Genomic DNA, 16,089 nt, shown 5'->3' with positions numbered 1-16,089 from the left:
AGGAACTTTCTTTCCGGCTTGAGAAGCCGCCACTCCCAAGATGGAGGTACGTTGCGCCGCCATTAAGAGCTAGCCCCCAGAACCATCCTAAGGCTTCACAGTCCTGCCCAAGATGGCCGTCTCGGCTTTGGCACCGCCCCTACTCCTGACTCTCCCAACATGGCTACCCTGACTCCCCGTTCCCGGTGCGGGACGTACGACCGGAAGTGACGGGTGCAGACATTTCCGCTTTCTTTCTGCAGCAGGAACCGTGGCTGCCGGACAAGAGGGGAGCGGTGGATACTGACCTTTGCTCCGGCCTCGTGTATGTGTGAACTAGCGGGTGGGAGGGCACCTCAGTTTCCTGCAGGGGGCAACCGGAGGGTGCATGTGTGGGTGTGGATGGCGGAAACTGTTAACCCCTTTGGCCTGTTGGCGGGAATTGGGTCACAATTGGGCACAGGGAGCGGAGGTTTTGAGATCTTGAGATCCTCGCCATTGATTTGAGCAAAGTGAGACTGGCCAGGATTGGGGAGATCGCTGCCTCTCACCCCCATATCGGAAACAAAGTGAGGCCTCATTGCCTGGAAGCCATGGAGGAATCCAATTGGCTGGAAGTAGCCCTCTCCCACTGACCGGGATCCCCTTTCTTCCTGCAGCGTGAAGACACAGCGCATCTTCCCGCTTTCGGCTTCCTCCCACAGAACCCGTTTCGGGCCTCAGAGCCTCTGGCGAGATGCTGCTGCCGCTCCTGCTGCTGCTGCTACCCGTGTGCTGGGCCGTGGAGGTCAAGAGGCCCCGGGGCGTCTCCCTCACCAGTGAGTCCTCCTGTTCACCCTCCCGCCAGGCTGGAGGTGGGAGGGGCCAACATTGGGCCTTGGGGATAGGCATTTACAACCTTTTGCCTCAGTTTCCCGGTAGTGCTCCGCTGGTGGGGGTGGGAGGACAGAGGTGGTATTTGGTGGAGAAGGCGCTTTCCTGCCCTGGGCTGAGCTTCCTGCACCCCACAGATCATCACTTCTATGATGAGTCCAAGCCTTTCACCTGCCTGGACGGTTCGGCCACCATCCCATTCGATCAGGTCAACGATGACTATTGCGACTGCAAAGATGGCTCTGACGAGCCAGGTGAGCCTTTTCTCTGTTCATTCATCAGATATTTATTGAACGCTGCTCAGTGCCAGGCCCTGTCTGTGTGACCAAGATACTCCCTATGCTGACTCCCCCTTGAGTGGGCAGAAACAAGCCCAGCAGTCAGTGGTCAGTGGTCAGTGGTCAGTCTTATGGCCCCGGGCAGCTGGAGGAGTCCAGAGTCGTCCTACTCCAAAGTCTAGAGGTCAGAAAAGGCTCCTCCAAGGAGGTGAGGTTTCAGTTGAATCCTGAGGGTGCTGCAGATGGAGGGGCCAACATGGGCAAACCCCTGGAAGTGGGAGACAGGGTGGGGCCAAGAGCAATCCAGCAGGAGACAGAGGTGAAGGGAAACCCTGGCTTTTTGTTTTTCTGTTTTGTGAAGAGACAGGGTCCTGCTGTGTTGCTGAGGCTGGAGTACAGTGGCATGATTGTAGCTCACTGCAGCCTGGAACTCTTGGGCTCAAGTCATCCTCCTGCCTTGGCCTTCCAAAGTGCTGGGGTTACAGGTGCAAGCCACCATGCCTGGATGAGGCCGTTTTATTTTGAGTTTTCTTTGAGATGGAGTTTCACTCTTATCGCCCAGGCTGGAGTGCAGTGGCACGATCTTGGTTCACTGCAACCTCCGCCTCCCGGGTTCAAGCGATTCTCCTGCCTCAGCCTCCTGAGTAGCTGGGATTACAGGCACACGCCACCACGCCCGGCTAATTTTTTGTATTTTTAGTAGAGACGGGGTTTCACCGTGTTGGCCAGGCTGGTCTCAAACTCATCACCTCAGGTGATCCACCCGTCTCGGCCTCCCAAAGTGCTGAAATTACAGGCATGAACCACAGTGCCAGGCAGAGACCCTGTTTTGAAGGACCTCAGTGAGAAGAGGCAGGAGGCAGCACTGGAAAGCTTTGTTTCAAGCCCGGGGTGTGCCGGGTACAACTCTTCCCTTTCTTTTGGTCCTTGTCTTTCTTGTGCTCTCTGTGTGCAGGGTGGGTCGGGGGCTCTTGTCTGTGGATGGATGAGACACGTCTGGCCCTCACCTGACTGAAAACCTTCCCTCCCTTCTTCCTCACAGGCACGGCTGCCTGTCCTAACGGCAGCTTCCACTGCACCAACACTGGCTATAAGCCCCTGTATATCCCCTCTAACCGGGTCAACGATGGTGTTTGTGGTAAGTGACGATGCACCAGGATTCTGGAAAGGTGGTAGAGGGAGGGAGGGTGGAGGCACTGCCAGGTCTGATCTTGGCTTCTGCCTCTGCCGCAGACTGCTGCGATGGAACAGACGAGTACAACAGCGGCATCGTCTGTGAGAACACCTGCAAGTATGTGGGTGACAGTACCCCTCCCATCACCCCACTCCACGACTTTGCCTGGCTCCACTCAGTGAATCAGGCCCACTCTCTCTCTGCTTTTCTGTATCGGGTGCTCTGTCTGTGCCAGGTGCCTTGTAAATCCTAATCCCCACCTTTCCCTCTAGTGTGGAAGCAGGTAGGATTGTTTCCCAATTCAACAGATGGGGGAACTCAAGTTTAGAAAGGGAAATGACTTCCCCAGGGTCACACAGGAGAGAGCAGAGCCGGCACTTGGACTCTAAACTTTCCATTGTTACAATCTGCAGTGGGCCCTGAAAACCTATACACCCACAGGCAGGTAAAGTATACAACAGAAGGAGGCCAGGCGCGGTGGCTCACGCCTGTAATCCCAGCACTTTGGGAGGCTGAGGCGGGCAGTTCACGAGGTTAGGAGATCCAAACCACGGTGAAACCCCGTCTCTACTAAAAATACAAAAAAAATTAGCCGGGCGTGGTGGCAGGCGCCTGTAGTCCCAGCTACAGGCTGAGGCAGGAGAATGGCGTAAACCCGGGAGACGGAGCTTGCAGTGAGCTGAGATCGCACCACTGTACTCCAGCCTGGGCAACAGAGCGAGACTCTGTCTCACACACACACACACAAAAAAGTATACAACAGAAGGAGACTGAGTATGAGACAATAAGGAGGGATGGGGATTGTGGCATCTAGAGGAACAGCTGTTCTCAATTCCTGCCAACTGATCCTTTTATAGTTCATAAGCACGATGATTTATTTTTATTTATTTATTTATTTTTGAGACGGGGTCTCACTCTGTCGCCCAGGCTGGAGTGCAATGGCGTGATGTCAGCTCACTGCAACCTCTGCCCTCTGGGTTCAAGCAATTCTCACGCCTCAGCCTCCCAAGTAGCTGAGAATACAGGTGTGCCCCACCGTACCCGGCTAACTTTTGTATTTTTAGTAGAGATGGGGTTTCACCATGTTGGCCAGGCTGGCCTCGAACGCCTGACCTCAGGTGATCTGCCCACCTCAGCCTCCCGCTGAGGTGCTAAGCCACCGCGCTTGGCCACGATGATTAGTTTTTTATGCACGTGTGAGAAATGTGCCTCCCTTAAACGTTGTTGTGACCTTGGCACATTACCTGTCTGACATGAAAAAATAAAAATAAGGCCCAGCTCACGGTGGCTCATGTTTATAATCCCAGCGTTTTGGGAGGCCGAGACAGGAAGATTGCTTGAGCCCAGGAGTTTGAGACCAGCCTGGGCAAAAGAGCGAGACCCCATCTCTATAAGAAGTAAAAGAAAAATAAAAAGTAAAAATAAAAATTGGAAATTATAATTTAAAAAATTACTGGTTGGGCACGTGGCTCACACCTGTAATCCCAGCATTTTGGGAGGCTGAGGCGAGAGGATCACCTGAGCCCAGGAGTTTGAGACCAGCTTGGGCAACAAAGTGAGACCCATCTCTCTGAAAAAAAATTTTTTTTTGAGACAGAGTCTCACTGTGTTGCCCAGGCTGTATGGAGTGCAGTGGCACGATCTTGGCTCACTGCAGCCTCCACCTCCCAGGTTCAAGCAATTCTTCTGCCTCAGCCTCCCGAGTAGCCAGGACTACAGGCACCCATCACCACACCCGGCTAAATTTTTGTATTTTTAATAGAGACGGTATTTCATCATATTGGCCAGGCTGGTCTCGAACTCCTGACCTCGTGATCCACCCGCCTTGGCCTCCCAAAGTGCTGGGATTACAGGCGTGAGCCACCGTGCCAGGCTGAAAATTTTTTAAAAATTAGCTGGGTATGTTGGTGTGTGTCTGTAGTCTTGGGTACCCAGGATGCTGAGGCAGGAAGATTGCTTGGGCCTGGGAAGCAGAGGTTGCAGTGAGCTAAAAAGTAAAAAAAAACCAAAGTCCTATCAGTTGTTGGCAGTAAACTCTCTGGATTCCACATCTGTTAAGTAGAAGGTAGATTGAACACAACCAACAGACTTTGTTTTTTTTTTTGAGTTGGATTCTCGCTCTGTTGCCCAGGCTGGAGTGCAGTGGTGTGATCTCCCCTCATTGCAAGCTCTGCCTCCTGGGTTCACGCCATTCTCCTGCCTCAGCCTCCCGAGTAGCTGGGACCACAGGTGCCCGCCACTACGCCTGGCTAAATTTTTTTTGTGTGTGTATTTTTAGTGGAGACGGGGTTTCACCGTGTTAGCCAGGATAGTCTCGATCTCCTGACCTCGTGATCCACCCGCCTCGGGCTCCCAAAGTGCAGGGATTACAGGCATGAGCCACGGCGCTCGGCCCACCAACACACTTAATAACCAGATTGTCTTTTTGTCTGGGAGTCGTGATTTCTGTTGTTTCTGTCTTCTGTGGTTTTTTTGTTTGTTTGTTTTAATTATATGTAAAGGTAGGGTCTTTATATGTTGTCCAGGCTGGTTGCGAACTCCTGGGCTCAAGTGATCCTCCTGCCTTGGCCTCTCAAAGTGCTGGGATTACAGGCATGAACCACCACACCCAGCCGGTCTCCTGTCTCTTGAGAGTTGATATCCCCACCTCCCGGCACTCCCTAGTCCCTTCCCTGACCCCAGGGGCCTACAGAACCCACTGTCCCTCTTTCAGGGACAGGAATGAAGGATGCTGATGTTGAGAGAACCTGGGAGACTGGGAGGAGGGTGTGCTCTCATCTTTCCCAGCATGTCTTGGTGGGGGCCACAGCTGGATTGAGCTATCTGGGAAGAGGCAGACCTGATGGAGCCTAAGTGCCCCTCTGGTGGTGCCTGTGTGTCCCCCCACCGCAGAGAGAAGGGCCGTAAGGAGAGGGAGTCCCTTCAGCAGATGGCCGAGGTCACCCGCGAGGGGTTCCGCCTGAAGAAGATCCTTATTGAGGACTGGAAGAAGGCGCGGGAGGAGAAGCAGGTAAGAAGCCCGAGGGGGCTGCCGCACGGTGATCTGGGCCTCGAGGCCTCCTAGCAGGGGCCTGCAAGGCTGGGGAGGGGTTTGCCCCTGACTGCTGTTCTGGGGCAAGTGACTGCCTTTCTGAGCTTTGCTTTCTCAGTTGTGTGCTAGGCGTTTAGTCATTGGCTAAGTATAATAGTTCCTAAATGGAAGGCTGTCAGCTTTATCAGGGCCTTGGACATCAGATTAAAGCAGGCTAGAAGGGCCTGGCTGCCTCCTGGGGACGGGAGGGTTGCTTTTCTGTATCCAGGTTCTGTGGTGCCATTTCCTGTAAGATGGGCTGATGTTAACAAGATAACATCAGCCAGTAGCAGCCGGATTAATTCCATAGGGTGGGTTCTTTGGGGTCCCTAGGCATGTCTCTCTCCCTGCCTTGCCTGTGTACTGGACGGGAGGCTGGAAACCGACCTGCATCTGCCTCAAGGGATTCATTGCTAGCGGGAGGGACAGCCAGCCAGGGCTGCTGGACAAAGGGAAATGTGGGGTAGAGACTTCTTGCCCGGTTCCTCTCCCTCTCTGTCGTGGGGGCAAGAGGCAGGGAAGGCTTCTTGGAGGAGGAGGCCTCTATCTCAGATGAAATCTGCTGGGTAATTTGGAGTTAGCCAGGTAGAGTGTCCCAGGCTGAAGGAACAGCATGTTTGAAGAACCGGAGGCAGAAGAGCGTTTGGGGGGGTCTGCCTGTTGTCAGGGCAACTGGATCCTAGTAAGATAGAGATGGGCAAATGGAGCTGGAGAACCAGCCAGGGGCCTGATTACGTAGGGCCTTGCGGGCTACATTGAGGCGTTTGGGCTTCTCTCCAGAGGGCTGCAGGGAAGCCCAGCTTGGGAGAGAGACCCATCTTGGTGTGTATCTTGCGACATCCCCCTGCTGCCCTGTGGAGTAGAGGCGGGGAGGTAGTAGTCAATAAGGAGGAGGCAGAACCGAGGAGAGCCGGTCTCTTGCCTTCTGCCCACCCAGAAAAAGCTCGTTGAGCTCCAGGCTGGGAAGAAGTCTCTGGAAGACCAGGTGGAGATGCTGCGGACAGTGAAGGAAGAAGCCGAGAAGCCAGAGAAAGAGGCCAAAGAGCAGCACCAGAAGCTGTGGGAAGGTATGGCATAAAGTGGCCGGAGGACTCACCTTCGGTTCCTGGGTGGGAGGCGTCTGGGCCTGGGAGCCTCTCGCTCATTATCTGCTGTCAGTTTCAGCAGATTTTTGATCATGGTGTCCATTGCCTTGTGTGCTTTGAGGTTTGCTTGGATTGTGGCGTATGTCAGGAGCCTCCTTTTAAAAAATTGTTTAAATAATTTTTTTTTTTTTTGAGACAGTGTCTCCCTCTGCCACCCAGGCTGGAATACAGTGGCGTGATCTCAGCTCACTGCAACCTCTGCCTCCCAGGTTCAAGCAATTCTTGTGCCTCAGCCTCCTGAGTAGCTGGAATTACAGGCACCTGCCACCACATTTAGCTAATTGTTTTGTATTTTTAGTAGAGACGGGGCTTCGCAATGTTGGCCAGGCTGGTCCTGAACTCCTGACCTCAAGTGATCCACGTGCCTCGGCCTCCCAAAGTGTTGGGATTACAGGCGCGAGCCACCACGCCTGGCCGCCTACATCCTTTTAACATCAAGGTAGATTTTGTTATTTGACTTTAGCAGGACTTAACTTAATCCAGTGACCATTTTTCCTATCAAGTGTTTGGTATTTGTCTTCACTAATTGTAAGAGCTTTTTTTTGGCCAGGCGCAGTGGCTCACACCTGTAATCCCAGCACTTTGGGAGGCCGAGGCCGGCAGATCACGAGATCAGGAGATTGAGACCATCCTGGCTAACACAGTGAAACCCTGTCTCTACTAAAAGAAATAACAAAAAAATTAGCCGGGCGTGGTGGCGGGCACCTGTAGTCCCAGCTACTCAGGAGGCTGAGGCAGGAGAATGGCGTGAACCTGGGAGGCAGAGCTTGCAGTGAGCCTAGATCGAGCCACTGCACTCCAGCCTGGGCAACAGAGCGAGACTCCATCTCAAGAAAAAAAAGAAAAAAATACAGCCAGGCGCAGTGGCTCAGGCCTATAATCCCAGCACTTTGGGAGGCTGAGGCAGGCGGATCACGAGGTCAGGAGATTGAGACCATCCTGACCAACATGGTGGAACTCATCTCTACTAAAAATACAAAAATTAGCTGGACATGGTGGTGCGTGCCTGTAATCCCAGCTACTTGGGAGGCTGAGGCAGGAGAATCCCTTGAACCAGGAAGTTGGAGGTTTCAGTGAGCCGAGATTGCGCCCCTGTATTCCAGCCTGGCAACAGAGTGAGACTCAGTCTCAAACCAACCAACCAACCAAAAATTAGCTGGGTGTGGTGGTGTCTGCCTGTGGTCCCAGCTACTCGGGAAGCTGAGGCAGGAGAAGCGCTGGAACCCGGGAGACAGAGGTTGCAGTGAGCTGACTGCACTCCAGCCTGGGTGACAGAGCAAGACTTCATCTAAAATAATAATAATAATAATAAAAGAGCTTTATCTATCTGGGGTTTGTCCTTTTGTCTGCAACTGAAAAATTTTTTTAATTTATTTATTTTTGAGATGGAGTCTCGCTCTGTTGCGTAGGCTGCAGTGCCAATGGCATGATCTGTGCTCACTGCAACCTCCACCTCCTGGATTCAAGTGATTCTCCTGCCTAGGCTTCCTGAGTAGCTGGGATTACAGGCACCTGCCACCACAGCCAGCTAATTTTTGTATTCTTAGTGGAGATGGGGTTTCACGATGTTGGCCAGGCTGGTCTCGAACTCCTGACCTCAGGTGGCCTGCTTTGACCTCCCAAAGTATTGGGATTACAGGCATGAGCCACGACGCCCAGCTCTGTCTGCGACTGAAGATATGATTTCCTTTCTTTATTTGTTTTTGGTGCTAGGGCCTGGTGTTTTTTTGGCAAGGCCGCATTGCACGTAGAGTGGGAGTTCACTGGCTCTGTCTGCCCCTGAACCTTTGCCGTGCTGCGAGCTTCCTTTCACGTGGGTGTGGGCAGCTTCAGGCCTGATTTTCCTCAGGACGTGTTCTCAGTGTGCAGCTGTGGAATCATAGGGAAGCGCCGTGTTTTGACCCAGATTCCCAAAGGGTGGTGGGGCTGAGCCAGGGCTCCGAGGGCAAATGGCCTGGTTTGGGCCCCAGGCTACACCTCTCCCTGACTGGGTGATGATGGACAAGTGCCTTCACCCATGGAAAGGTCAGGGACCCCTCAGGCCCTCATCTATGAGACTCAGAACAGTGTCAGCCAGGTCTGCTGGGACATGTGGCATCTCCTGGGGTGACCCAGGACTCTCTAGAGGAAATACCCGCTGTTTTTATTCTGTTCGTAGAGGACCAAGCTGGAGCTTGGTATACAGTGGGAAATGAATCCTGGTATACAGTAGGCACTTAATCATTGGAGCCACTGTTGTGGCTGCTTCCCCCTCTGCTTAGGTTAGATAAAGTAATGACAGATAAAGGAGGGACTTTTGGTACAGAGGCTCAGTCCCCTTCTGTCCGGCTGGCCACTCTTCCTGGGACTAGCCCTGGGGATCCCCAAGATGCCCCCAGGACCGGTCTCCCTCCCTGTATCCTCCCTGTATCCTCCCCATCTCCCAGCGTCCTTGGCCATGAAGTCTCATTCCTGGCAGCCCTGCCCCTGACATGCCTCTGCCAGGTCCTAAACCTAAAGTCTCAGTGGCCGCTCTCCTCTCCCCAACCCCATCTCCCACCTCTGACTGTCTGCACACCCCATGCGCGTCTCCCCAGAATCTTCCTCTGCTCTGTGCTTCTTCCTCGGCCCCCAGCCTGGGCCATCCCTTGTTGTCACCTGGCTTCCGCCCTCGCCCCCACCTCTGTCCCAACAGTGGCCTGACAGGGCCGCCCTCTGCCACCTGGCTTCCCACCTCCTTGCTCCAGCCCCACGGGTGGGCCTCTGCCCCTGCACTCCCCACCCTGCCCCAGTCTCCCCCAACACAACCAGGCTTCAACCAGCCACCTTGCTCCTCGTCTGTCCTCCCCCGGGAAGGGCAGGGACCTTTGTCTCCTCCACAGTCGTGTCCCCAGGGTCCAGCCTGGGGCCAGGCACATAGTAGGCACTTAGTGGCAAATGACCCTGTGGGGTGTGGGGTTGGTGGGAGCCAGTGGGTGGGCAGGGGGTGACAGAGGTGGCTTCTTTACAGAGCAGCTGGCTGCCGCCAAGGTCCAACGGGAGCAGGAGCTGGCGGCTGATGCCTTCCAGGAGCTGGATGACGACATGGACGGGACGTGAGTGTCCCCAAGTTGGAGCTGCGCCCCCTTCCATGGGCCTGGGTTTCCCTTCCTGCCACCCTCGCCTCTAGAAACCAGCCAGAGCTCCCCCTGGGTTCCCCCGTCATGGGGTCCAGGCTGATCCCAAGCCCTGTGTGACCCCGCCTCTTACTCATGGATGGCTGGGTCCAGGATGCCCTGGGCGAGGAGATAGGGGGACCACCTTCTCCCCAGGAGCTGGGCACAGACCCTCAGCCCCAGGAAGAGTGGCTAGGCGTCCAGTGATCGGAGCTGAGCACAGACCCTCAGCCTCAGGAAGTGTGGCTAGGCGTCCCATGATGGGAGCTGGGCACAGACCCTCAGCCTCAGGAAGTGTTTTTTGAGGATTGCTTTTCCCAGCCCCACTCTACGCTCTGGGTAGAATCCTGGCTGTGCCTCTGAACTTGCTGGGTTACCTGGTGGAGGGTGGACTTTTGGGGGCTGAGGGACACACGAGGAGCCTAGGAGATGTGGGGTGCCAAGGAGCAGGGGGCTTCAGAGGGACCAAATGGGCAGAATGGGCAAGGGTGGGGGTGGGCTTTGCTGGGTGGAGGACCAAGGTAGATGGCTTCAATGTGCCGGGTTCTGAGGGTGGAAGGAGGTGCCACCTGGGTGAGTTGGGAGAGAGGTCATCAGGGATTTGGGGGTCCAGGTATCTCCCAGTCCCACCACTTACTTTGAGCCCCTTTGGGGTCATGGAGTCCTGAGGAAGGGGCAGGAAGGCGGGGAGGCCCCTGCACCTTGAGTTCCTGAAGCAAGTTCAGGGTAGGCCCTGGCAGGGAAGAGCAGGTGGGCCACGTGGTGCCCCCAACTGAGAGCCTTTGGGGCATCACCCCTCCAGTCTGTTTCTACCACGCCCCCACAGGGTCTCGGTGACCGAGCTGCAGACTCATCCAGAGCTGGACACAGATGGGGATGGGGCGTTGTCGGAAGCAGAAGCTCAGGTACCTCGGCTGCCCCTTGGCTGGGGACTTCTGGAAGCATTGCCCCAGGGTGACCTCAGGGCACAGGTGGGGAACCAAGGAAAGCTCCCTGCTGGCCTGGGACGCCTCCTCTGGTGAGCTGGGATGGATGGCAGCCACTCAGGGCTGCTTCCCACCTGGCAGGACCCGGGATGGAGCCAGGTCGGGCTGGAGCCCGTTTCCCCCGCCTGCCCCCACTGTCCCTGCTGTTTGAGCACCCAGTCCCCTTTCTCCCCTATCCCTGTCCCGCCCTATTTCCCTCCTCCCCGATTCCCCTCCTCCCCACCCCCATCTTCCGCAGTCCGTCTCCTTTCCTATTCCCCTCCTTCCCTGTGGCCCCTGGCTTTTTGCCCCCCTTCTCTGCCCTCCCCTGAGTTTCTCCCTGTCCCTCTGCAGCCTTGGCCTTGGCCTCTCCCTTGGAGGGCCTGGCCCTCTCTGATCCTGGGCTCTCTCTTCCTCCGTCTGTACGTCCGTTGTCCGTCCATCCGTCTGTCTGCCTCTCTCTTTCTGTCTCAGTGCCCCCAACCACTGCAGCCCGCGGCCCCCTCCTCCCCTCCCACGGGCCTGTGCTGCCCCCTTCTGGCCGCAGTGCCTCAGTGGCGTGGCCCCGGCCTGGTCATAAGGGCCCAGGGCCCAGCCCTCCCGTGCCTGGCACCACAGTGCGGGTGCCTGGGGTGGCCGGGAAAGGGGACACGTGGTGGCCTAGATCTTGACACCACCCCCAACACACACAGGCCCTCCTCAGCGGGGACACACAGACAGACGCCACCTCTTTCTTCGACCGCGTCTGGGCCGCCATCAGGGACAAGTACCGGTCCGAGGTCAGTGGAGGGCAAGGGAGGGGACTTGGTCCTCCTCTGACACTGGCCCCACCCCGCCTCACAAAGGAGCTGCCTCCAGTTCTGGCACCCGGCCACCCTGGCCAGCTGGGCGGCCCCAGCACCCCCCACAGAGGCTCCCCCACCCCAGCTGTCGGTCCTCCCTGCAGGCCCCGCAGGAGGGGCAGAGACGCCGAGGCTGCCCCTTGGGCTGTGGTGTGAGCCTGAGGGTGTGGGTGAACCCTGAGTCCACAGCACCGACCACGCTGCTCACCCGCCAGGCACTGCCCACTGACCTTCCAGCACCTTCTGCCCCTGACTTGACGGAGCCCAAGGAGGAGCAGCCACCAGTGCCCTCGCCACCCACGGAAGAGGAGGAGGAGGAGGAGGAAGAAGAGGAGGCTGAAGAAGAAGAGGAGGAGGAGGAGGATTCTGAGGTGCAGGGGGAGCAGCCCAAGGTCTGTGTTTGGGGGAGAAGGGGAGACAGAGAGGGTGGGGGAAGGGCTGCTCACTGACCCTGCCCCTTCCCCAGGAGGCCCTACTGCCACTGGCACCCCCGCAGCCAGCCAGCCCTGCCGAGGAAGACAAGATGCCGCCGTACGACGAGCAGACGCAGGCCTTCATCGATGGTGAGGGCGGGCAGGGGCCCGGCTCCTTGGGTGGGCCCAGCTTTTCCTGCTGTGGTGGCGTAGATCAGGGGAAGATCCTGAGCTCAGCCCCTGCTCTGACTCGGCCAGCACACGCCCCAGTATCTTGGGGAGTCCAGGAAGGGGGCCTGGAGTAAGCCAGTCCCACCCTCGCCAACCCCAAGGGGCCCTTCTGCCTCCCCGAGGGCCGCAGTTTGTTTGTGTCGCTCCTGGCGGGCCCCAGGAGCCCTGGCCCCAGTCCCTCCGGAGCCGCAAGCCTGGGCAGCAAGTTGGGGCTGTTCCGTAGCTGGTGAGGCCCTCAGGTCTGTCTGGGCAAAGCCCTTGGCCAAAGCAAAATCAGCGTAGAGGAGGACACAGCCGCATCCGTGGAACCCCGTTCCCCATCCTCCTGGGTGGGGGTGAGGACGTCTCTGACCTCCAGCCCCTCCCCCAGCTGCCCAGGAGGCCCGCAACAAGTTCGAGGAGGCCGAGCGGTCGCTGAAGGACATGGAGGAGTCCATCAGGTAGCGGGGGCTGAGGAGGCGGGACACCCGTCCCACAGTGCCTGCTCCCCGGCTCCCAGGGGAGCCAGTCGTGGGGAATCACTGAGGCAACCGCAGGCTGGGCCTGGCCCCTGCAGGGAGGGTTCTCCGGAGGTGGCAGGGAGGACAGCCTGGGCACCACAGCTCACCCAGGCCCTCCTGTGTCTGTCGTCCTGGGGCAGGCGCTGGCGTCCCCAGCTGCCCTTTAACCGCTCTGCCTCCACTTCCAGGAACCTGGAGCAAGAGATTTCTTTTGACTTTGGCCCCAACGGGGAGTTTGCCTACCTGTACAGCCAGTGCTACGAGCTCACCACCAACGAGTGCGTCCCAGGGGTGCAGGGGCCCCCACCAGCAGGGGGGGAGGCGGGTGGCCCCGGAAGCGGCACCGGCAGTTTCCTGATGGCTGGGGAACCACCTGCAGGGTGGGGCCTGAGAGTGCTGCCCTCCATATTGAGGGGGAGCAGAAGCCAGGGACCAGGCTTCGGGTTGGTGATTGGAGTTGGAGGTGCCCTGTGCACGGGGACAGGAGGAGGTAGGGAGGGGCCGCGGGAGGAGGCCGGGATCCCTGCGTCCCCCCACCCATATTGCCTGGTCCTCCTCAGGTACGTCTACCGCCTCTGCCCCTTCAAGCTTGTCTCGCAGAAACCCAAACTTGGGGGCTCTCCCACCAGCCTCGGGTGAGTGTCATGGGCTGGCCCCTTCCCTCTTCCTCCTCCTGGTGCCCGACACCAGCCGAGCCCTCAGCACCCTGTGTCTCTTGCAGCACCTGGGGCTCCTGGGCTGGCCCCGAGCACGACAGGTTCAGTGCCATGAAGTATGAGCAAGGCACGGGCTGCTGGCAGGGCCCCAACCGCTCCACCACCGTGAGTGCCTGCAGGGTGGGGAGGCGGGGTGGGGAGACCCAGGCCTGGCCCAGCCGAACCCTCCTGAGCGCCCGTCTGCCCATCCCCAGGTGCGCCTCCTATGCGGGAAAGAGACCATGGTGACCAGCACCACGGAGCCCAGTCGCTGCGAGTACCTCATGGAGCTGATGACGCCAGCCGCCTGCCTGGAGCCACCGCCTGAAGCACCCACCGAAGACGACCATGACGAGCTCTAGCTGGATGGGCGCAGAGGTGGGTGGGGAGGTGGAGTCTCGGCCTGCCCCAGCAAGGGGAGGCGGCGGGCCCCTGAGGAAGTTGGACCCACATGGCCACTCTATCAACCTGGGGTTATAGGTATGAACCACCGTGCCCGGCCATCCCCTGGCTTTTTTTTTTTTTTTTTTTTTTTGATGGAGTTTCACTCTTGTTGCCAAGGCTGGAATGTGGAGTGCAGTGGCGTGATCTCGGCTCACTGCGACCTCCACCTCCTGGGTTCACGCCATTCTCCTGCCTCAGCCTCCCGAGTAGCTGGGACTACAGGCGCCCGTCACCACACGCGGCTAATTTTTTTGTATTTTTAGTAGAGACGGGGTTTCACTGTGTTAGCCAGGTTGGTCTCGATCTCCTGACCTCGTGATCCGCCCTCCTCGGCCTCCCAAAGTGTTGGGATTACAGGCATGAGCTACCGTGTCCGGCCATCCCCTGCTTTTTAAAAGAAGGTTTTGTTTGGTTTTGTTTTGTTTTTTTACTTTTTAAAACAAATAGGCCAGGCGTGGTGGCTCACATCTCTAATCCCAGCACTTTGGGAGGCTGAGGCGGGTGGATCACTTGAGGTCAGGAGTTTGAGACCAGCCTGACCAACATGGTGAAACCCTGTCTCTACTAAAAATACAAAAAAATTAGCTGGGTGCGGTGGTAGGTGCCTGTAGTCCCAGCTGCTCGAGAAGCTGAAGCATAAGAATCACTTGAACCCTGGAGGTGGAGGTTGGAGATGGAGCCAAGATCATGCTAGTACACTCTTCAGCCTGGGTTACAGAGTGAGACTCTCTTAAAAAAAAAAAAAAGAAGAGAAAATGGACAAGGTCTCCAGGCTGGTCAACTCCTGGCCTCAAGTGATCTTCCCACCTCAGCCTCCCAAGGAGCCGGGACCACAGACAAACACCACTGTGCCCGGCCGTCCCCAGCTTTCTAATCTGGTCTTTCTCCTGCCCCAGAACCGCAAGAAGACATGAAGCCGGCCCCTGCAGTGCCGTCCACCCGCCCCTCTGTCCGGGGCTGCCTGTGGCTCTGTTGCCCTCCTCTGTGGGGCAGGACCTTTGTGGGGCTTCGTGCCCTGTTCTGGGGCCCAGGCAGGGCTGGTCCACATTCCCAGGCCCCAATGGCCTCCAAAGATGGGTAAAGGAGCTTGCCCTCCCTGGGCCCCCCACCTTGGTGACTCACCCCACCACCCCAGCCCTGTCCCTGCCACTCCTCCTGGTGGGGACCAGTGAATGACTTGACCTGTGACCTCAATACAATAAATGTGATCCCCCACCCAAACTTGCCTGTGTTTGTCTTGCGTTGCTGGGGTGTGGACCGGGGTGTGGGCAGGGGTTGAGCGCAGGGGACGCTGCTGTCTGCAGATCCTGCCCAGGCCTCCCCTTGCCATGTGGGGCTCACTCCTGAAGATACCAGATGGATGAACCCTGGACCACTTCCGTCTGAGCATCCATCCGAGCCCGTGTCCCACCCTCCCTGGGTCTCATCTGTGCTCTGTGGAGGCCAAGGGCTCCCTCCTGGGACCAAAGCCCCTGCTGCAGACAGACCCAGGCCCAGAGGAGGACAGGGGCCTGGGTACCACCACACAGGATGCTCCTGCATGCTCCCCGCGCAGCTGTGCAGAGATGACCCAAGGCCTTAAGATTCTGAACTTTTATTTTCTGGCATGAAAAGTACAAATAATTAAACAATTCCATGTAAAAGTCTGTTACCGCGGCCAGGCCTGTGATCCCGGTAATAAATAGTCTAAACGCAACGCGAAATGTTCTTGTTGGGTTTTTTTTTTTTTTTGTCTTTTGTTTTGTCTTTTTTTTTTTTTTTTTTTTTTTTACAGTTTTTTATCACCTCCAACATGGACTCTGTCGTGATTTGAAACCTTCCGAATAAATAACAGGATGAAGGGAGGGGTGGAGGGGCTGAGCCCCCTCCCCCCTGGCCTGGCCCCTGCCCCCCAGGGACATGGAAGACCCGAGTCCCCCTCCCCTGGGAGCCCTGGCCTGGCCCCCTGCGGGGAGGTGCTGGCCTCCAGGGAGGGGGCCTGGCTGGGCTGAGTTTTGTGTTTTAGAAAAAGAAGTCCCCTCCCAGTCTTGGGGGCAGCAGGGGCCTAGGCCTCGGTGGGGGGGGTGTGTGGGGAGGTGCCCCCTCTCTGGAGCCTGGCCCCCCCCAGGGTGGGGGACAAACCCAGCCCTTATTGCTCGGACGCCCTGCTGCAAGCTTCCCACGCAGAGATGCGTGTTCCCGAATGCAGAGGGCGGAGGGGAGAGAGCCCCAAGGGACAGCAGGGGAGAGGGGTCCCTGCCCTGCTGGAGGGGAGAGGGGAGAGGGCAGGGAGGACTTAAAACCACAAGAATAAATAGGTTTGTGTATCAAGAACAAGCTAGGGATTTCACCAGCTAAATGGGACTG

General features: G+C 57.2%; 1 protein-coding gene and 1 non-coding gene across 4 annotated transcripts; both read left to right on the top strand.

Annotated features, from left to right (window-relative positions):
• Positions 1–183: 183 nt before the first annotated feature.
• Positions 184–14,964, top strand: PRKCSH (PRKCSH beta subunit of glucosidase II). 3 transcript variants are annotated; one of them, XM_007995319.3, is made up of 18 exons: positions 184–304; positions 639–797; positions 990–1,106; positions 2,173–2,268; positions 2,364–2,421; positions 5,197–5,314; positions 6,312–6,441; positions 9,509–9,593; positions 10,480–10,558; positions 11,311–11,397; positions 11,676–11,831; positions 11,927–12,023; positions 12,475–12,544; positions 12,793–12,882; positions 13,165–13,239; positions 13,326–13,425; positions 13,515–13,677; positions 14,640–14,964. In XM_007995319.3, the coding sequence occupies exons 2-17, from the start codon at positions 716–718 to the stop codon at positions 13,659–13,661; spliced, it is 1,587 nt and encodes a 528-aa protein (XP_007993510.3). In that variant the 5' UTR covers positions 184–304; positions 639–715; the 3' UTR covers positions 13,662–13,677; positions 14,640–14,964. The 3 variants fall into 3 exon arrangements, with proteins under 3 accessions (XP_007993510.3, XP_007993507.3, XP_007993509.3); XM_007995316.3 differs by having other exon boundaries at positions 11,676–11,852; XM_007995318.3 differs by having other exon boundaries at positions 215–304; positions 684–797; positions 11,676–11,852.
• LOC119621882 (small nucleolar RNA U13) lies at positions 3,459–3,558 on the top strand. The gene has a single exon (XR_005238497.1). It is a non-coding gene; the product is annotated as a small nucleolar RNA U13 (small nucleolar RNA).
• Positions 14,965–16,089: the final 1,125 nt, after the last annotated feature.

This window comes from Chlorocebus sabaeus, chromosome 6, assembly GCF_047675955.1.
Source record: "Chlorocebus sabaeus isolate Y175 chromosome 6, mChlSab1.0.hap1, whole genome shotgun sequence".
Taxonomy (NCBI): domain Eukaryota; kingdom Metazoa; phylum Chordata; class Mammalia; order Primates; family Cercopithecidae; genus Chlorocebus; species Chlorocebus sabaeus.
The sequence above is the reverse complement of the archived record's forward strand: the minus strand, read 5'-3'. Positions and strand labels throughout refer to the sequence as shown.